Genomic DNA, 22,500 nt, shown 5'->3' on the forward strand with positions numbered 1-22,500 from the left:
GGGTGAGATACAGGAGCGAGTTTGTGTCAGATTTCGATCCCCTGGTGAATATCACCAAGCAAGATGGATGGCCAAGGCTGTCTACACTTTCAAGATCCTGCTCTTCGCGGGTCAGGTTGGTCTGAAGGCCACAGAACAACGAGGGTTGATGAGAGAGGCGAAATTTGTCTGCCTTATCTACATCAAGTATTGACATGAAGCTGCCATACCAAGCAGGACCCCCAAGAATAATCTGGACCATCTCAAGGACCTCCTCAACTACCCGGACCAGGAGGCGGCATCAGTGGCAGAGAAAGCCCTTCGACATCACCTCTGGTATTTCAGTGAGGAGGCCATCTCCCTGGGCACCTTCGACGAGAGACTTGAACCGGAGATCTGGCAAAGGATGCTGGAAAACCTTCACCAGCCAGCCAGGAAGTGTCTGAAGAGGCTGGAGGGAAAAAAATCTCAGCTATATTGCCACGGACACCCAAGACAGATTTGTGCCTAGCCAAAGGAAAGAAACGCTATTGTGGCTGGCTGCTGAGACTGGAGTTCTATAGGTCTCAGGAGCCATTGACGCCGCTGACCTCAATGACATGGTAAAAAATGAGGAAGCTGTAAATGATGCTGCGGAACAAGGAATTGCAATGGAGGCTCAACGCACGATGGAAGGCCGAGGAGCAGGAACAGAAAAACGGCTCAGAGGACAAAGGTGGGACCGGCTCAAGAATTTACCTGACCATTGGAGACCACGTTGAGATTTTCACTCTTGCACAAACTTCACTACGCAACATTACTTCAATATCTCTTTACTCGTTAGCATTATTGACAACATATATCTGAGGAGGAAGTTTGGGATAGTAACTGTTATTCAGACATGTTGCATTCAGCCAGTCACCACCAACCACTCACGAGCATCTTAGCCTCAAAAAAATAAATAAATAAATAAATAAAATATATTATAAGGTTCCGTTTTTGTCACTGTTTGTTCCTGTAAAAATGGGCCAAAAAACTATCTATTTTATGTATCTATTGCCAGACGCTTTAATCCAGTAAGAGGTGGCCACAAACAAATCGCCTTCATGTCGCCTTGTCCCCTGCCGTATCACTGCCCTGCTCCCAGCTCACACCCCACTCTCTCATATACCTCTCCACTCCATCCCTCCATCTGATCCTTAGCCTCCCCCTCCCTCTCCCCCCCTCTGCCTCACTCACATACACTCCTCGTCAGTCTCTCGCTCTCCATCCTCTCCATATGGCCAAACCACCTCAAAAAGCGCTACCACAGTGATGATGATGATGATGGTGGTGGTGGTGGTGGTTGTGGTACTGAAAGTAGTGATGATGATGATGATGTTGTATATTGAGATAGTGATGATGATGATGATGATGTAGATGGTAGTGATGATAATGATGATGATGATGACGATGTAGATGGTAGTGATGATGATGATGATGATGTAGATAGTGATGATGATGATGATGATGCTGTAGATAGTGATAATAATAATGATAATGATGATGATGGTGATGATAGTGATGATGATGATAATGATGATGGTGATGATAGTGATGATGATGATAATGATGATGATGATGATGATGCTAATACAATAGATAATAATAATAATAATAATAATAATAATAATAATAATGATGATGATGGCCAGGTGACGCGTGGGTGGAGGTCAACGCAGTACATGGCCGTGACGTTGACGTGGACGGTGTGACGGCTCTCCCTATCGCTACCAGAAGTGACGCTGGCCACTATCGCTGCTCCGCTACGAGTGACGCTGGGTCCTTTCTGGCCGACGTGACGGTGGTGGTGGAGAGTAAGTGTGTGTGTGTGTGTGTGTGTGTGTGTGTGTGTGACGGTGGTGGTGGAAAGTATGTGTGTGTGTGTGTGTGTGTGTGTGTGTGTGTGTGTGACGGTGGTGGTGGAAAGTATGTGTGTGTGTGTGTGTGTGTGTGACGGTGGTGGTGGAAAGTATGTGTGTGTGTGTGTGACGGTGGTGGTGGAAAGTATGTGTGTGTGTGTGTGACGGTGGTGGTGGAGTGTAAGTGTGTGTGTGTGTGTGTGTGTGTGTGTGTGTGTATGTGTGTGTGTGTGTTTGACGGTGATGATGGAGTGTAAGTATATGTTTGTGTGTGTGTGACGGTGGTGATGGAGTGTAGGCGTGTGTGTATGTGTGTGTGTGTGTGTGTGTGTGTGTGTGTGTGTGTGTGAGACGGTGGTGGTGGAGTGTAAGTGTGTGTGTGTGACGGTGGTGATGGAGAGTGTGTGTGTGTGTGTGTGTGTGTGTGTGTGTGTGTGTGTGTGTGTGTGTGTGTGTGTGTGTGTGAGACGGTGGTGGTGGAGTGTAAGTGTGTGTGTGTGACGGTGGTGATGGAGAGTGTGTGTGTGTGTGTGTGTGTGTGACGGTGATGGAGTGTAAGAGTGTGTGTGTGTGTGTGTGTGTGTGTGTGTGTGTGTGTGTGTGTGTGTGTGTGTGTGTGAATCATTATGTACATTTGTCTTTATGTTTGCTCACATTGCACCATATCTTCAAGTTCCATCTTTTCCCCTTGAACAACAAATAGCATACACCTTCGGCTGTCACCACTACAGCACCAATAACCACAGTCCATTTTAAGGAGAGTACTTGTGATTGCAGTACTATATTAACATTATTTCTTCCCTCCTCCCCTCCTCCTCCTCCTCTCCACTCCTCCTCCTCCTAACTACATCCCATTCCTTCCACATTTTCTCTTCCTTCTCTCCTTCCCTCTCTTCCTCCACCCTCTCCACTCTTCCTCCACACCTCCTCCTCCTCTCCACACCTCCTCCTCCTCTCCACACCTCCTCCTCCAGCCGCCACAGCAGAAGTCCTTGAAGTTATAGCTCCAGACAGCGTAACAGAGGGCGACAACTTTACCATTCAGTGCACCATCAGGAACTGGGAAGGCGAGGTGAGGCGGGATCTGCACGCACGCACGCAATTTTGCACGCACACACGCAGTCTTCCACATATATACATACGAGACAAGCGCTGTCTTGCACGCACACGCGTATACTCACACACACGCACACACACACACACACACACACACATACATACACACAATCTCTCTCTCTCTCTCTCTCTCTCTCTCTCTCTCTCACACACACACACACACATGCACACAATCTCTCTCTCTCTCTCTCTCTCTCTCTCTCTCTCTCACACACACACACACACACACACACATGCACACAATCTCTCTCTCTCTCTCTCTCTCTCTCTCTCTCTCTCTCACACACACACACACATACACACACGTATTCCCGTCAGATAAGGAAGCTCCCTAACACCTCTCCCTTAACGATTTATTTTTGGATATGGCTGTCTAGTTTCCTTTCATACGTTATTTAAGTATATAGAATTGGACAATATGGTGTAAGAAACAAAATAAATCGCTTAGGAAAAGGTGTTAGGGAGCTTCCTTGTGCCACACTATAATGAATTAATTTTTTAACCACGTCATGTAATTAAAAACAACTTTACTGGATTATTTGAGAGAGAGAGAGAGAGAGAGTTTTATCCTCTCTCAAAAATCCGTGGGTAAAATACGTCTGTAATCTCTCTCTCTCTCTCTCTCTCTCTCTCTCTCTCTCTCTCGCTGTGGGATCGAACTTGAGGTTTTTTGGACAGCAGACCACTTCCATAACCACTAGGCCACCCCTCTCTCACATTTGGGTTCGATCTTTAGTCTATATGAACAGCAGACCACTTCCTTATCACTGAGCCTCCCCTGCTTTGCATTTGAGTTCGATCTTGAGTCATTTTGGACAGCAGACCACCTCCCTAACCACTGAGCCACCCTTCCTTCACATATGGGTTCGATTTTGAGGCTTTTTGGACAGCAGACCACCTCCCTAACCACTGAGCCAATAATTAAACTTCTCTGTCTTACTGTGGGTTCGATCTAGAGTCTTTATGAACAGCAGACCACCTCCCTAACCACTGGGCCACCCCTTCCTCACATTTGGGTTCGATTTTGAGGCTTTTTGGACAGCAGACCACCCCCCTAACCACTGAGCCACCTCTCATCATAAATGAGTTCGATCTTGGGTCTTTTAAAACAGCAGACCACCTTCTTAACCAATGAGCCACCCCTCCCTCACATATGGGTTCAATTTTGAGCCTTTATGGACAGCAGACCACCTCCATAACCACTGGGCCACCAATCCTTTGCATTTGGGTTTAATCTTGAGCCTTTTTGGACAGTAGACCACCTCCCTAACCACTGGGCCACCACATTCACCTTGCAGATCGAGTTTGTGTTTGACGGTGCCTCGGTGGACCCCAGCAGCGACGGTCGGCACAACGTGATGGTGTTCCCTCTGGAGGAGCAGCTGACCGACGCCTACCTGGTGGTGCACAAGGCCCGCTTGGAGGACGCCGGCACCTACGAGTGTACGGCAGGGGCACAGGCGTCGTCCTCCGCATACGTGCAAGTTAGGCGTAAGTGGAAATGATGGCTTACGTGTACATAGCCTCCTTTTGTTATGCATCTTTATTACAGGTACAATGACCCCTCCTGTTCTGTGTATCTGAGTTACCGGTATATGAAGGTTAAAGGATGTTATGCGTAGGTTGAAGGATGTTATGCGTAGGTTGAAGGATGTTATGCGTAGGTTGAAGGATGTTATGCGTAGGTTGAAGGATGTTATGCGTAGGTTGAAGAATGTTATGCATAGGTTGAAGAATGTTATGCGTAGGTTGAAGGATGTTATGCGTAGGTTGAAGAATGTTATGCATAGGTTGAAGGATGTTATGCATAGGTTGAAGAATGTTATGCATAGGTTGAAGAATGTTATGCATAGGTTGAAGGATGTTATGCATAGGTTGAAGAATGTTATGCATAGGTTGAAGAATGTTATGCATAGGTTGAAGAATGTTATGCATAGGTTGAAGGATGTTATGCATAGGTTGAAGAATGTTATGCATAGGTTGAAGGATCTAAGTTATGCCTACTTTGTTTATCATTGTGTTTGTGTGTGTGTGTGTGTGTGTGTGTAGGATGGTATATGAGAGAGGGAGGGAGAACGTGTGTGTGTGTGTGTGTGTGTGTGTGTGTGTGTGTGTGTGTGTGTGTGTGTGTGTGTGTGTGTGTAGGATGGTATATGAGAGAGGGAGGGAGAACGTGTGTGTGTGTGTGTGTAGGATGGTATATGAGAGAGGGAGGGAGAACGTGTGTGTGTGTGTGTGTGTGTGTGTGTGTGTGTGTGTGTAGGATGGTATATGAGAGAGGGAGGGAGAACGTGTGTGTGTGTGTGTGTGTGTGTGTGTGTGTGTGTGTATCATTGTGTTTATGTGTTGCATTGTGTTGCAGGGTTGCCGGGAGAGGTGTTGAGGCTGGAGGCAACACCTGCTGTGGAAGGACAAGACTTCTTCATCACCTGTACAGTTAGAAATTGGAAAGAACAGGTGTGATTCATGTTACGTTCTTGCTGTGTCTGTACGAAAGACTTACACACACACACACACACACACACACACACACACACACCAATGTCACTCCTCTCCACCCAACCACCCCTCCCACCCCAATCATAATCGTAAAGAAAGATACTGTTCCGTGTTTAAGATACTGTTCCACGTTTAAAGAAGATACTGTTCCGCGTTTAAAAAAAGATACTGTTCCGCGTTTAAAAAAAGATACTGTTCCACATTTTAAAAAGATACTGTTCCACATTTAAGAAAGATACTGTTCCGCGTTTTAAAAAGATACTGTTCCACATTTAAGAAAGATACTGTTCAACATTTAAAAAAGATACTGTTCCACGTTTGAAAAAAGATACTGTTCCGCGTTTAAAAAAGATACTGTTCCGCGTTTAAAAAAGATACTGTTCCGCGTTTTAAAAAAGATACTGTTCCGCGTTTAAAAAAGATACTGTTCCACGTTTTAAAAAGATACTGTTCCGCGTTTTAAAAAAGATACTGTTCCGCATTTTAAAAAGATACTGTTCCACGTTTTAAAAAGATACTGTTCCGTGTTTAAGATATTGTTCCACCTTCAGGTATGAAACAAGATACTGTTCTGCATTTAAAAAGATACTGTTCCGCGTTTTAAAAGCTACTGTTCCGTGTTTAAGACACTGGTCACCATTTAATACTGTTCCGCATTAAAGCTACTGTTCCGTCTTCAGGTTTTAAAAAGATATTGTTTTGTCTTCAAGCTTTAAAAAGATACTGTTCTGCATTTAAGCTACTGTTCCCCGTTTATGAATGATGCTGTTCCTCATTTAAGCTACTGTTCCCCGTTCAAGAATGATGCTGTTCCTCATTTAAGCTACTGTTCCCCGTTTATGAATGATGCTGTTCCTCATTTAAGCTACAGTTCCCCGTTTATGAATGATGCTGTGCCTTATTTAAGCTACTGTTCCCCGTTCAAGAATGATGCTGTTCCTCATTTAAGCTACTGTTCCCTGTTTATGAATGATGCTGTTCCTCATTAAGCTACTGTTCCCCGTTTATGAATGATGCTGTTCCTCATTGAAGCTACTGTTCCCCGTTTATGAATGATGCTGTTCCTCATTTAAGCTACTGTTCCCCGTTTATGAATGATGCTGTTCCTCATTTAAGCTACTGTTCCCCGTTTATGAATGATGCTGTTCCTCATTGAAGCTACTGTTCCCCGTTTATGAATGATGCTGTTCCTCATTTAAGCTACTGTTCCCTGTTTATGAACGATGCTGTTCCTCATTGAAGCTACTGTTCCCCGTTTATGAATGATGCTGTTCCTCATTTAAGCTACTGTTCCGCGTTTATGAATGATGCTGTTCCTCATTTAAGCTACTGTTCCGCGTTTAAGAATGATGCTGTGCCTTATTTAAGCTACTGTTCCGCGTTTATGAATGATGCTGTTCCTCATTTAAGCTACTGTTCCGCGTTTAAGAATGATGCTGCTCCTCATTTAAGCTACTGTTCCGCGTTTAAGAATGATGCTGTGCCTTATTTAAGCTACTGTTCCGCGTTTATGAATGATGCTGTTCCTCATTTAAGCTACTGTTCCGCGTTTATGAATGATGCTGTTTCTCATTTAAGCTACTGTTCCGCATCTATGAACGATGCTGTTCCTCATTTAAGCTACTGTTCCGCCTTCAGGTCATTTTCTACCACAACGGCGTAGAGGTGCCCGGAGAGGACCCGCGTTTCCAGTACCACGCCCCGAAGCCCGGCGCCGCGGAACTCCACCATGTCCTTGAAGTCACCGCGGCCCGCACCAACGACGAAGGGACCTACCAGTGCTTCCTGGACCAGTACACGGCCATGAGTATTGATGTGATGGTGGACAGTAAGTACGAGGCTGGCGTCTTCCCTCCTCTCTTTCAATCTTTCCTCCACTTGTTCTTTCCTCCTCTCTCTTCCCTTTTTCCTCCACTTCTTCTCTCCAGCTGTTTTTCCCTCCTCTCTCTTCCCTTTTTCCTCCACTTCTTCTCTCCGTTTGTTTTTCCCTCCTCTCTCTTCCCTTTTTCCTCCACTTCTTCTCTCCGTTTGTTTTTCCCTCCTCTCTCTTCCCTTTTTCCTCCACTTTTTCTTCCCTCCGTTTGTTTTTCCCTCCTCTCGCTTCCCTTTTTCCTCCACTTCTTCCCTCCAGCTGTTTATTTTTGTTTATTTTTATACAAGAAAGAAGGAACCCAAGGCCATATGTCCACAAATCGTTCCCTCCAAGAAAAAATAATAAGAGAGAGCCTTGTTTCCTCTCTCTCTCTCTCTCTCTCTCTCTCTCTCTCTCTCCACATACACACTTTATGTATAATGTTATGATGATGCTGTAGATGGTGATGATGATGATGATGATGGTGATGATGATGATGATGGTGGTGATGATGATGATGATGGTGATGATGATGATGATGGTGATGATGATGATGATGATGGTGATGATGATGATGATGATGATGATGGTGATGATGATGATGATGATGCTGTAGGTAGTGATGATGTTGATGATGATGATATTAATGAAGATAGTGATGATGGTGATGGTGGCGATGGTGGTGGTGATGATGATAATAATAATGAAGATAGTGATGATGGTGATGGTGATGGTGGTGGTGATGCTGTAGATAGTGGTGATGATGATGTTAGTAGTGATGGTGATGATGATGCTGTAGATAGTGGTGATGATGATGGTGAAGATGATGATAATGATGATGCTGTAGGTAGTGATGATGATGATGGTGGTGGTGGTGGTGGTGACGATGATGATGGTGATGCTGTATAGTGATGATGATGATAATGATGATGATGATGCTGTAGATAGTGGTGATGATGATGATAGTGATGACAATGATGATAATAAATAATGACTGATGATGGTGGTGATGATGTTGATGATGGTGATGATGTTGCAGGTCCTGGTGATGAAGTGGTGAGCATCTCCACTACACCAGCTGTGGAGGGGCAGGAATTTAACATCACCTGCACCGTCAGAAATTGGCAAGAGCAGGTACAGCACTTCTTCGTGACTAGCATCATATTCTAGAGTTAATTACTATAGTTTCATCTTTCTATAGCACTTCTTCGTGACTAGCATCATATTCTAGAGTTAATTACTATAGTTTCACCTTTCCATAGCACTTCTTCGTGACTAGCATCATATTCTGGAGTTAATTACTATAGTTTCATCTTTCTATAGCACTTCTTCGTGACTAGCATCATATTCTAGAGTTAATTACCATAGTTTCACCTTTCCATAGCACTTCTTCGTGACTAGCATCATATTCTAGAGTTAATTACCATAGTTTCACCTTTCCATAGCACTTCTTCGTGACTAGCATCATATTCTAGAGTTAATTACCATAGTTTCACCTTTCCATAGCACTTCTTCGTGACTAGCATCATATTCAACATCTTTTCCACAGCACATCTTCGTGACTAGCATCATATTCTAGTGTTAATTTACTATAGCTTCACCTTTCCATAGCACTTCTTCGTGACTAGCATCACACTCTAATGTTAAGTAGTTTCACCTTTCCATAGCACATCTTCGTGACTAGCATCATATTCTAGTATTAGTTAGTTTCACCTTAACATAGCACTTCTTCGTGACTGTCATCATATTCTAGTGCAAATCTGTCGTTACTATGCCCGAAAGAGAGAGAGAGAGAGAGAGAGAGAGAGAGAGAATGGTGGACTGCAGGACTGACTCTTCTGTGTGTGTGTGTGTGTGTGTGTGTGTGTGTGTGTGTGTGTGTGTGTGTGTGTGTGTGTGTGTGTTTGTGTGTTGGGGAAAAATCTTTGTTGATGATGATGATAATGATGATGATGATCGTTATGATAATGATGAGGAGGAGGAGGATAGTGATGATGATGATGACAGTAATAACGACGATTATGATGATGATGATGATGATGATGATAAAAAAAATAGATGTATAATTAGTCATAAAATAATAGATATAAATAATCGCATAGAAAACGGGACACGTAAACAAAGAGGAAACGTTACATGGCGCGAGTTTGAATTTGTAGGAGGAGGCCGTAGCACGGGCCGAACAGGGTAGTACTCCCGAGGGGAATGGGAATGCTGGTGATAGGGAGAGCTGGAGCTCCTGTTTCACTAGCTATCTAACCATCTCCCTTTGCTGACCTTTTCAGTGTGACAGTAACATGGAGAGGAGACCAGCATACTCTCCCAAACATTTCCTCTAACTATCTATGCACTACACCACATGCACTTTACATTTCACACAACGTATCCCACTACGTTACAGGGGTTGGCGCCAGCAAGGGCATGCGGCCAGAAAACTTTGCCCCCGCTACCTAGTGGCAGACTTCTGGGGGGAGGCGTGGCGGGGGTTCCGCCGGCATAGATCATGGGTCCAGGGCGAGATGGGGCCCGGGCTTGTGCTAGAGGGTACAGGGCATTGCGGTTCCCAGGCTGCCGCTTCCGCCCAATAGAGAGGGGCCCGAACCTGGGAGTAGCGTCCCAGGAGGCTGCCCTATCAGTGGGTGTATAATGGCGGGATAGTTGCAGTGCCAAGACGCGCTTGGAGGGTGTCCCTGCAGCTGTCCTGGCAGGGTGCCCCGAGGCCACTACCACAGCCACTGGTAAGCTGGTGGGCTAGGGGTCCCAGATCCATTGCCTGGACCTGGGACTGTGCGGTGAGTGGGACCTGTGCTGTGTCTGTCCCCATTTATTAATACTGAAGATGACAAAACAAAAAGGTTTCAAAGCAAGCCTGAGGACAGTAAATCACCCATGGGGATGAGGGTGGGTTCATGGAATGTGGGAAGTTTGAGGGGAAGAGCAGGGGAAGTCGTTGAGGCATTCAGTAGGAGGTGGGTGGACGTGGCGTGTTTGCAGGAAGTCCGGTACAGGGGTGGATCAGCCAGAAAGATTGTTGGGAAGGAATGTTGCTATAAGTTGTTTTGGCAGGGGAGGACAGACGGATATGGAGGTGTTGGTGTGATGGTTGCGGAGAAATGGGTGGAATATGTTATGAATGTTTTGAGAGTAAGCGATAGGATATTGGTTGTGAAAATTCTGTTGGGAAGAAAGATAGCTGTGATTATATCGGCATATGCTCCACAGGCAGGATTGGATGAATCAGAGAAAGATAGATTTTGGGATGATTTAATACGTGTAGTGGGTGGTATGCGGGATGATGAGATAGTGATTTTGGGAGGGGACTTAAATGGTCATGTAGGTGAAGCAGCCCAAGGTTATGAAGGAGTGCATGGGGGATGTGCATATGGTCTAAGGAATGCAGAAGGGGAAAGGATACTCGAGTTTGGGGAGGCAACGGACATGATTGTGTGCAACACATATTTTAGGAAAAGAGACAGTAGGTTAATTACGTATGAGTCTGGGGGAAATAGCAGTCAGATAGATTATTTTCTGGTTAGGAGGGCCGATAGGAGGTTAGTGAGGGATGTTAAAGTTATAGGAAGTGAGGAGTGTGTGCAGCAGCACAAACTATTGATTTGTGATATGGTGCTTAAAGAACAAATGATGAAAAAGAGGACTTATGTACCTAGGAGGAAAATATGGAAGCTGAAAAACCAAGTAGTAAGGGATGCCTTCTACAGCGAGTTGAGGAGAGTGGTGGCTGAACAGGGAGCTGTAGACAGAGGCGTTAATGAACAGTACAGAGCCCTCAAGAACAATTTCTTGAGAGTTACTGATGTAACATGCGGCTGGACAAGAGGACCACCAAGACATAAAGTAACTTGGTGGTGGGATGAGGGTGTAGAAGCTGCAATTAAGGAGAAAAGAAGGCTTTTCCGGGAATGGAAGAAGGGTGGTAGCAAAGAGGAATATTTGGCTGCCAAGCGTAGGGCTAGGAGACAGGTATACAGGGCAAAGTCTGAGTCACAGAGACAATTACTTGATAACCTAAATCATGGGGAAAGGAAAAATATATTTAGGGTGGCAGGTCAGGTGAAGAGGGATAATCGGGATGTCATAGGTGAGCAGTGTGTGAAGAATGATGAAGGAAGGGTAGCGGTGAACAGTGAGGATATTAAAGATGCATGGAGAGAGCATTATAACCGGTTGTTGAATGAGGAGTTTGACTGGGACAGGGAAGGTTTGGAGCCAGCAGATCCAGTGTCTGGCCCTTGGCCTTTGATTGATACTGCTACTGTGAGTGAGGCAATAGGCAGGATGAGGGTGGGGAAGGCAGCAGGTGTGTCTGGGTTGACTGCCGAAATGTTGAAGGCCTCAGGCGATATAGGGGTGAGTTTAGTCACTGACCTGATAAATAGGATTATTTATGAGTGTGTTGTCCCAGATGATTGGCTGAAGAGTGTAATTGTAAATGTGTATAAAGGGAAGGGTGATGCCCTGGAAAGAGGGAATTATAGAGGTATAAAGCTTTTAGATCAGATAATGAAGGTAATGGAGAGAGTTTTAGAGGGTATGATTAGAGAAAGAGTGAATATTGATGAGATGCAGTTTGCGTTTATGCCAGGTAGGGGGACCACTGATGCCATATTCATTGTTCGACAGCTTCAGGAAAAATATATTGGTAGGAGAAGGGATCTTTATTTTGTTTTTGTTGATTTGGAAAAGGCCTTTGACAGAGTCCCTAGAGAGGTGGTGAAGTGGGCAATGAGAAAGCTTGGCTTGGAGGAGTGGCTGGTTAGGGTGGTTATGGCCATGTATGTGGGTGCTCAAACCCAGGTGAGAGTGAATGGAGATTTGAGTGATGAGTTTTCCGTGAATGTTGGTGTGCATCAGGGGTCAGTCTTGAGTCCCATGTTGTTTATCATGGTACTTGAAGCCCTTTCACGTGACTTTAGAAACGGACTCCCGTGGGAGTTGTTGTATGCTGATGATTTGGTGTTGATTGCAGAGAATGAAAGGGAGGCGGAGGAAAGGTTTAGGAAGTGGAGAGACGGTATGGGGCAAAAGGGTTTAAGGGTAAATGCAGATAAAACAAAAGTGATGATATCTAGGGTTGGTGGCGGTACTGTCAAAGACGAGGGAGAGTGGCCATGTGCAGTTTGCCACAAGGGCGTGGGAAGTAATTCCATCTTGTGCGGTGTGTGTGATAAATGGGTGCATAAGAGATGTAGTGGTATCAGAGGTAGACTGCGAGATAATGCTGATTTTATGTGTACGGCGTGCCGGGGTGAGCAGGTGGAGATCGTCAGACGTGAAAGAATTGAACTTGCTGGTGAATCTCTTGAGTGTGTGGAAGAGTTTTGTTATTTAGGAGACATGTTGTGTGCTGGAGGTGGGGCTGGAGCTAGCTCTGTGGCTAGGGTGAGAAGTGGTTGGAAGAAGTTCAGGGAGCTCTTGCCTCTCCTGACATTGAGGGGGCTCTCCCTACGTGCTAAGGGGTCTTTGTATGCAGCGTGTGTTAGGAGTGTAATGCTGTATGGCAGTGAGACCTGGGCAGTGAAGGAGGAAGACATTCGCCGGCTCAGACGTACAGAAATGACAATGATTAGGTGGATGTGCAGTGCGTCCCTGCGTCCAAGGCCTGGAGGGGCTGGGTTTACAATGGAAGAGTTGAGAGGTAGGATGGGACTGGAGTGTATTGGTGTTGTGATGAGGAGAGGTAGATTGAGGTGGTTTGGACATGTGGAGAGGATGGGGGATGATAGTTGGGTGAGGAAGGTGAGAAGTGTTAATATTGGGGGTGGGGTTATGAGGGGTAGACCGAGAAAGACATGGGACGAGGTCATTAAGTGTGACCTTAGGGTTAAGGGACTGAACAGGGAGGCTGCAATGGATCGTGCAGCATGGAGAGCCGCCATTAGGTGACCAAGGCCGACACATGCAAGCATGTTGGAGCCTTTAAAAACGAACGAACGAAAACGAACGATCTGTTTATTTTTTGTAGTTTCCTGTATTTCCTCTCTCTCAGGTCACCTTATTTTGTATTTTCCCGTATTTCCTCTCTCTCTCCCAGGTCACCTTCCTCTTCAACAATCACACGGTTAATGAGGACACTGACTGGCGCTACGAGGTGGTTCAGAGGCCGAGCGCTACGAATGCAGACGAAAGAGACCACATCCTGCGCGTCACATCGGCGAAGATGGAGGATTCGGGGATTTATCAGTGCTATACTTCCACCCGACGTGTCACATCCACCACTATCACGGTGTTAAGTTAGTGTTATACTCTCTCTCTCCCTCTCTCTTTCTGTCGGTGAGGTGACCCTGAAAATGGACTCACCCAACTTAGCCCTTCCCTTCGCCCTCCACCTCACTCACATACACTCTCCTAGTTAGTCTCTCACTCTCCTAGTTAGTCTCTCACTCTCCTAGTCAGTCTCTCACTCTCCTAGTCAGTCTCTTACGCCACAAGGCCAGAGATTATACGATATTTTGTGTTGGCAGAGAGCGCGGAGGTGACGCTCAAGATGGACTCCCCCACACAGCCCAACTGGATAGACTCGCCCAACCCCATCACCTGTGTGGTCAAGGGCGTAAACCCAGACACCGTGGTAAGACCCGGGATTGATCTGTTTTGGTTTTATCTGTTGTTATTAGTGTTAGTGATACTGTTCTTCATATTGTTCTTCGACTTCTTGTCCTTGTTACTACTACTACTACTACTACGATTACGACTACTTAGGAGGTAATTCCATCTTGTGCAGTGTCTGTGATAAGTGGGTGCATAAGAGATGTAGTGGTATTAGAGGTAGACAGCGAGATAATGCTGATTTTATGTGTGCGGTGTGTCAGGGAGAGCAGGTGGAGATTGTCAGGCGTGAAAGGACTGAACTTGCTGGTGAGTCTCTTGAGTGTGTGGAAGAGTTTTGTTATTTGGGAGACATGTTATGTGCTGGAGGTGGGGCTGGAGCAGCTCTGTGGCTAGAGTGAAGAGTGGTTGGAAGAAGTTCAGGGAGCTATTGCCTCTCCTGACACTGAGAGGGCTCTCCCTATGTGCTAAGGGGTCTTTGTATGCAGCATGTGTTAGGAGCATAATGCTGTATGGTAGTGAGACCTGGGCAGTAAAGGAAGAGGATATTCGCAGGCTCAAACATACTGAAATGACAATGATTAGGTGGATGTGTAGTGCGTCCCCGAGTGCGAGGCCTGGGGGGGCTAGGTTTACGATGGAAGAGCTGAGAGGAAGGATGGGACTGGAGTGTACTGCTGTTGTGATGAGGAGGGGTAGATTGAGATGGTTTGGGAGGAAGGATGGGACTGGAGTGTATTGGTGTTATGATGAGGAGGGGTAGATTGAGATGGTTTGGGAGGAAGGATGGGACTGGAGTGTATTGGTGTTGTGATGAGGAGGGGTAGATTGAGATAGTTTGGGAGGAAGGATGGGACTGGAGTGTATTGGTGTTGTGATGAGGAGGGGTAGATTGAGATGGTTTGGGAGGAAGGATGGGACTGGAGTGTATTGGTGTTGTGATGAGGAGGGGTAGACTGAGATGGTTTGGGAGGAAGGATGGGACTGGAGTGTACTGGTGTTGTGATGAGGAGGGGTAGATTGAGATGGTTTGGGAGGAAGGATGGGACTGAAGTGTATTGGTGTTGTGATGAGGAGGGGTAGATTGAGATGGTTTGGGAGGAAGGATGGGACTGGAGTGTATTGGTGTTGTGATGAGGAGGGGTAGATTGAGATGGTTTGGGAGGAAGGATGGGACTGGAGTGTATTGGTGTTGTGATGAGGAGGGATAGACTGAGATGGTTTGAGTATGTGGAGAGGATGAAGGATGACAATTGGGTGTGGAGGGTGAGAAGTGTGAACGTTGGGGGTAGGGTTGCGAGAGGCAGACCGAAAAAGACCTGGGACGAGGTCGTAGAGTGTGACCTCAGGGATAAGGGACTGGATAGGGAGGCTGCCAGAGATCAAGCAGCATGGAGAGCCGCCAGTAGGTGACCAAGGCTGACGCATGCATATTGGAGAATAAACGATGCGATGCGAAGCTACTATCACTCTTACTACTACTACTGCTACTATTGCAACTAATCTATCTATCTATTGCCAGACGTCTCAATCCCGTTTGGGGTGGCCACAAACAAATCGCCTCCACGTCGCCCTGTCCCCCGCCATTTCACTGCCCTGCTCCCAGCTCACACCCCCCTCTCTCATATACCTCTCCACCCCATCCCTCCATCTCATCCTCGGCCTCCCCCTCCCTCTTCCCCCCTCCACCTCACTCACATACACTCTCTTCGTCAGTCTTTCACCCTCCATCCTCTCCACATGGCCAAACCACCTCAGTGTGTTCCTCATAACGCTTCCTATCACATCCACATCAACACCACAACGCTCCTTTATATCCTCATTCGTCAGCCTGTCTCTCCATGTGACTCCACAGGCTCCCCTTAAATAACTAATAATAATAATAATAATAATAATAATTCCTTTTCAGACAATAATCTTCAAACACGAGGATGATCCGCAAGTGGCCATCCAAAACAGAACCAAAATGTCTACCTCGATGCACCTGGTCAACGTGGCCGTGAGTCAGGGCGAGGAGGATGGCCACCCCCTGACCGCCTTCACCCTGGGCTTCTACTCCCTCACCCTAGACCTCCAGGGACCGTGGGCTTGTCAGGTCTTCCATCCCACCGGCGCGCTGCTTGGCCAAGACCACATGGACCTGGAAATTACTGGTGTGTGGTGGTGGTGTGGTGGTGGTGGTGGTGGTGGTGGTGTGTGGTGGTGGTGTGGTGGTGGTGGTGGTGGTGGTGTGTGGTGGTGGTGTGGTGGTGGTGGTGGTGTGGTGGTGGTGGTGGTGTGGTGGTGGTGGTGGTGGTGGTGGTGTGGTGGTGGTGGTGGTGGTGTGGTGGTGGTGGTGTGGTGGTGGTGGTGGTGTGGTGGTGGTGGTGGTGGTGTGTGGTGATGGTGTGGTGGTGATGGTGTAGTGGTGGTGTGGTGGTGGTGGTGGTGGTGTGGTGGTGGTGGTGGTGGTGGTGTGGTGGTGGTGGTGGTGGTGGTGTGTGGTGGTGGTGGTGGTGGTGTAGTGGTGGTATGGTGGTGGTGGTGTGTGGTGGTGGTGTGGTGGTGGTGTGGTGGTGGTGTAGTGGTGGTGGTGGTGGTGTGGTGGTGGTGGTGGTGGTGGTGGTGTGGTGGTGGTGGTGGTGGTGGTGTGGTGGTGGTGGTGTGGTGGTGGTGGTGTAGTGGTGTGGTGGTGGTGTGGTGGTGGTGGTGGTGGTGGTGTGGTGGTGGTGGTGGTGTGGTGGTGGTGGTGGTAGTGGTGGTGTGGTGGTGGTGGTGGTGGTGGTGGTGTGGTGGTGGTGGTGGTGGTGTGGTGGTGGTGGTGGTGTGGTGGTGGTGGTGGTAGTGGTGGTGTGGTGGTGGTGGTGGTGGTGGTGGTGTGGTGGTGGTGGTGGTGTGGTGGTGGTGGTGGTGGTGGTGGTGGTGGTGGTGGTGGTGGTGGTGGTGTGGTGGTGTGGTGGTGGTGGTGGTGTGGTGGTGGTGGTGTGGTGGTGGTGGTGGTGGTGGTGGTGGTGGTGGTGGTGGTGGTGGTGGTGTGGTGGTGGTGGTGGTGGTGGTGGTGGTGGTGGTGGTGGTGTGGTGGTGGTGGTGGTGGTGGTGGTGGTGGTGTGGTGGTGGTGGTGGTGGTGTGGTGGTGGTGGTGGTGGTGGTGGTGTGGTGGTGGTGGTGGTGGTGGTGGTGGTGGTGGTAGTAGTAGTAGTAGTAGTAGTAGTAGTAGTAGTAGTAGTAGTAGTAGTGGAAAGAGAAGCAGCAGCACCAGCAGTAGTTGTAGTAGTAGCAGTAGCAGCAACAGTAGTAGTAGTAGTAATAATAGTAGCAACAGTAGTAGTAGTAGTAGTAATAGTAGTAGCAATAGTAGTAGTAGTAGTAGCAGCAACAGTAGTAGTAGTAGTAGTAATAATAGTAGCAATAGTAGTAGTAGTAGTAGTAGTAGTAGTAGTAGTGGAAAGAGAAGCAGCAGCACCAGCAGTAGTAGTAGTAGTAGCAGTAGCAGCAACAGTAGTAGCAGTAGTAGTAATAATAGTAGCAATAGTAGTAGTAGTAGTAGCAGCAGTAGTAGTAGTAGCAGCAGTGGTAGTAGTAGCAGTAGTAGTAGTAGTGGCAGAAGTAGTCGTAGTAAAAGAAGTAGTAATAGCAGTAGCAGTAGCAGAAGAGAATGTAATAGTTGTACTGGTAGCAATAGTTGTGGTAGTAGTGGCAGTAGTAGTAGTAGTAGTAGTTATTATTGTTCTTGATGTTCATGTAAACGTGAACCCAGTGAACTGCAGGCTGAAGTTCCCCTCCTCCTGCAGTCCACCATGGTCCTTTCGGGGGATAGGGAGGGAGTTGAGGGACGTGTGTATAACCAAGCAGTGGATCCGCCTGGTGGAGGGGGAGAGGGTGACCTGGAATGAGGCAAACGCTCGTATTCTCGGTGGTAAAGGAAGCTACCTAACACCTCTTCCATACCGATTTATTTTCATATACGGCTGAGTAATATCCTACCGTATGTTATTTATGCAGAGTATGGTGATATTGGAATGATTAATGTAACACACGATGGCAAAATGTAAAAAACAAAATAAATCACTCAGGAAGAGGTGTTAGGGAGAGTATGGACCAGGAAGGTATGAAATGAAGAAAAGTATATTGCAGAAATTAACACAGACAGAATTATATACCATCTATCTATCTATCTATCTATAACCAGACATCATAATCCCGTAAGGGGTGGTCGTTTGTCTTTGAGTTAGTTGTTTTACGGGGAGGGGCACTAACCCTCCACCAACCCACTTGCTGACACGTAAGGAACACGTATGGGTTGGTTATATGGTTACCACCCAGCGTTGTAAATGGTTTCCTAGGACAAAATCATATGGCAGGAAGTAATGTAGATTTTTTCCTTCCTTGAAAGAACTGCTCGAGTTTGTCAGCGCCCCACCTGAGGAAGTATACGAGAGTGAAGGCGGCGACTTGTACCTGAACTGTTCCGTGAAGGGCTCGGCTGGTACCATGGTGGCCTGGTACAAAGAGTCTATCCCTGAGCCAATTGTGGTGAGTTGTCTATCTATCTACTGTGTCTATTTATCTATCTATGGCAAGCCTTTTAGTTGCACAGGCACCATTTACACAAAGCATGGTTTATGTGGCACTGTTAGCCTTCATTTTGCGTGGCCTATTGTGCTGTGTTATCTGTCTATCTATCTATCTGTCTGTCTGTCTATCTATCTATCTATCTGTCTGTCTGTCTATCTATCTATCTATCTGTCTGTCTATCTATCTATCTATCTGTCTGTCTGTCTATCTATCTATCTATCTATGGCAGGCCCTTTAGTTGCACAGGCACCATTTACACAAAGCATGGTTTATGTGGCGCTGTTAGCCTTCATTTTACGTGGCCTATTGTGCTGTGTTATCTGCCTATCTATCTATCTGTCCATCTATCTATCCATCTATCTATCAGTCTGTCTATCTATCTATCTGTCCATCTATCTATCCATCTATCTATCAGTCCATCTATCTATCCATCTATCTATCAGTCTATCCATCTATCTACATTAGGCACTTGTGCTGAGTGGGAGCTATTTACACTAAGCATATTCTACGTGGGACTGTCATCCTTTACCCTACCTCAATTTGCAGAGCTTCTTGTAGTGACTTATCTATGTGTCTGTCTATCTATCTATCTATCTGTCTGTCTGTCTGTCTATCCCTCTATCTGTCTAGTAACTAACCTCTTATCGAAGGAACACATAGATTGTAATTTCTGTCCACATATATCCTCCTGTAATAAGAAATCAGTCTTACAATAGTGAATGAGTTGTAAATATATTCCAGTACTGCACCCAAGAATCTGTCTATCTATCTATCAGTCTATCTATCTACTTATCTATAGTCAGACGCCATAATCCCGTAAGGGGTGGCCGTTTGTCTTGAGTTAGTTGTTTTACGGGGAGGGGCACTAACCCTCCACCAACCCACTTGTTAACACGTAGGGAACACGTATGGGTTGGTTATATGGTTACCACCCAGCGTTGTAAATGGTGTCCTGGCTTACAGGAAACCATTTGGCTTGTCACTCAATGTAAAGCCACCTGTAAAGGAAAGAAGAGTAATAAAAAGTGACAGGAAAGATGGGAGAAATAGGAAGAGAGGAGGACAGACACAGAAAAAGAATGATGAAGGTAGAAGTAGACAGCACTACATCAAGTGAGTGGATGATGGTGAGAAATAGGAAGAGAGGAAGACAGACACAGAAAAAGAATGATAAAGATGAAGGAAGAAGTATGCAGGACTACATCAAGTGAGTGGATGACGCAGAAAAAGCATGATAAAGGTGAGGGAGGACGTGGACAGCCGTACCAACACCAAAATGCTTTCTCTTTCAGTTTGGGCGAATGAGTGCTGTGTTATTCATCCCGGGTTTCACCACCACGGACGAGGGTGTGTACGTGTGCCGCGCTGTGCTTTACGACCGTGAGATACAAGCCAGAACACTGCTAAAACTCGGAAGTAGGTGTAATTATCTCTGTTACATAGAGATGGGTAATTACGTAGTTAAGAGGTAATTGCTGATGATGGTGATTACTGTCTAATGAGCTTGTTAGATATGGATGGGTAGTTGGGTAGTTTAGAGGTGGAGATGAGAGGGAGGGATTGAGGGAGGAGTAGAGAGAGAGAGGGAGGGAAGATGAGGGAAGAGGGAAGTGTTACGAGAGTGGTGCTGAGGGGAACATGGGAATGATGTAGTATTTATTATTATTATTATTATTATTATTATTATTATTATTATTATTATCAGTACTTCTACTACTACTACTACTACTACAACTAAAAATTATTATTATTATTATTATTATTATTATTATTATTATTATCATTATTATTATCATTATTATTGTTATTATTATTTTTAGTAGTAGTAGTAGCAGTAGTGTAACCCCGGTCTGTCTGGCTGAGCAAACCCATCAACTGCAAGCAAACAAACGCCGCTTGTGGTAGACAGCCTTGCCACAGTGAGGTGCAAGGAAGGGTGTGGAAGTATGATTCCTGGGTGGATGCTGCGTTTGCATCTCCACCCAGTTAACAGGGGCACTATAATAGGCTCCACATCACTCATATTTAATGATATGGTTACTACCCAGCGTTGTAAATGAGTTACTGGGTTGCAGTATAATTATGGTGGTAATGATATAATTAGTATGATAATGAGGTAATTAGCATGTAATGAGTATAATTAGTGTGATAATGAATATAATTAGCATGATAATGAAGTAATTAGGATGATAATGAGTATAATTAGTATGGTAATGAGTATAATTAGTATGATAATGAAGTAATTAGTATGATAATAAGTATAATTAGTGTGATAATGAGTATAATTAGTATGGTAATGAAGTAATTAGTATGATAAGTATAATTAGTATGATAATGAGTATAATTAGTATGATAATGAGTATAATTAGTATGGTAATGAAGTAATTAGTATGATAATAAGTATAATTAGTATGATAATGAGGTAATTAGTGTGATAATGAGTATAATTATCTTTCTCGAGCCCCTCAGCCTCGTGTAGACTCAGTGGTGTCCCAGGAGGCTGTGGTGGGAGGCAGACTGACCGTCAACTGCACCATATCACACTGGAATGGACAGGTATAACCCCCCCTCTCTCTCTCTCTCTCTCTCTCTCGAATTGCACCATATCATACTGGAATGGACAGGTATATCCCCCCCCTCTCTCTCTCTCTCTCTCTCTCTCTCTCTCTCGAATTGCACTATATCACACTGGAATGGACAGGTATATCCCCCCCCTCTCTCTCTCTCTCTCTCTCTCTCTCTCTCGAATTGCACTATATCACACTGGAATGGACAGGTATACCCCTCTCTCTCTCTCTCTCTCTCTCTCTCTCTCTCTCTCTCTCTCTCTCTCTAGAGCTGCACTATCTCATACTGGAATGGACAGGTATACCCCTCTCTCTCTCTCTCTCTCTCTCTCTCTCTCTCTCTCTCACTCTCTCTATTATTGCACTATATCATACTGGTATGTACAGTTTTATCCCCCCCCCCTCTCTCTCTCTCTCTCTCTCTCTCTCTCTCTAGAATTGCACTATATCATACTGGAATGGACAGGTATATCCCCCTCTCTCTCTCTCTCTCTCTCTCTCTCTCTCTCTCTCTCTCTCTCTCTCTCTCTCTCTCTCTCTCTCTCTCTCTCTCTCTCTCTCTCTCTCTCTCTCTCTCTCTCTCTCTCTCTCTCTCTCTCTCTCGAATTGCACTATATCACACTGGAATGGACAGGTATATCCCCCCCTCTCTCTCTCTCTCTCTCTCTCTCTCTCTCGAATTGCACTATATCACACTGGAAAGGACAGGTATACCCCCCCCTCTCTCTCTCTCTCTCTCTCTCTCTCTCTCTCTCTCTCTCTCTCTCTCTCTCTCTCGAATTGCACTATATCACACTGGAAAGGACAGGTATACCCCTCTCTCTCTCTCTCTCTCTCTCTCTCTCTCTCTCTCTCTCTCTCTCTCTCTCGAATTGCACTATATCACACTGGAAAGGACAGGTATACCCCCCCTCTCTCTCTCTCTCTCTCTAATTGCACTATATCACACTGGAATGGACAGGTATACCCCCCCTCTCTCTCTCTCTCTCTCTCTCTCTCCTCTCTCTCTAGAGCTGCACTATCTCATACTGGAATGGACAGGTATACCCCTCTCTCTCTCTCTCTCTCTCTCTCTCTCTAGAATTGCACTATATCACACTGGAAAGGACAGGTATATCCCCCCCCTCTCTCTCTCTCTCTCTCTCTCTCTCGAATTGCACTATATCACACTGGAATGGACAGGTATACCCCCTCTCTCTCTCTCTCTCTCTCTCTCTCTCGAATTGCACTATATCACACTGGATTTGACATTTATATCCCCCCTCTCTCTCTCTCTCTCTCTCTCTCTCTCTCTCTCTCTCTCTCTCGAATTGCACTATATCACACTGGAATGGACAGGTATACCCCCTCTCTCTCTCTCTCTCTCTCTCTCTCTCTCTCTCTCTCTCTCTCTCTCTCTCTCTCTCTCTCTCTCTCTCGAATTGCACTATATCACCCGGGAATGGACTGGTATACCCCCCTCTCTCTCTCTCTCTCTCTCTCTCTC

General features: G+C 46.0%; 1 protein-coding gene across 1 annotated transcript in view; it reads left to right on the top strand.

The window, feature by feature from the left end:
- Positions 1-22,500, top strand: part of LOC145409811 (uncharacterized) — a 103,882-nt gene that overhangs the window by 19,689 nt on the left and 61,693 nt on the right. The window contains exons 12-23 of the mRNA XM_080280118.1: positions 1,653-1,814; positions 2,834-2,931; positions 4,274-4,466; positions 5,338-5,432; positions 7,113-7,302; positions 8,366-8,460; positions 13,379-13,577; positions 13,809-13,915; positions 15,803-16,046; positions 18,266-18,405; positions 19,740-19,863; positions 20,909-21,003. Coding sequence (XP_080136244.1) covers positions 1,653-1,814; positions 2,834-2,931; positions 4,274-4,466; positions 5,338-5,432; positions 7,113-7,302; positions 8,366-8,460; positions 13,379-13,577; positions 13,809-13,915; positions 15,803-16,046; positions 18,266-18,405; positions 19,740-19,863; positions 20,909-21,003 — 1,742 coding nt within the window. The remainder of the gene's footprint in view (positions 1-1,652; positions 1,815-2,833; positions 2,932-4,273; positions 4,467-5,337; positions 5,433-7,112; positions 7,303-8,365; positions 8,461-13,378; positions 13,578-13,808; positions 13,916-15,802; positions 16,047-18,265; positions 18,406-19,739; positions 19,864-20,908; positions 21,004-22,500) is intronic.

Source organism: Coenobita brevimanus, chromosome 83, assembly GCF_032717465.1.
Source record: "Coenobita brevimanus isolate Jiangsu-jjx chromosome 83, ASM3271746v2, whole genome shotgun sequence".
In the NCBI taxonomy this organism is placed as follows: domain Eukaryota; kingdom Metazoa; phylum Arthropoda; class Malacostraca; order Decapoda; family Coenobitidae; genus Coenobita; species Coenobita brevimanus.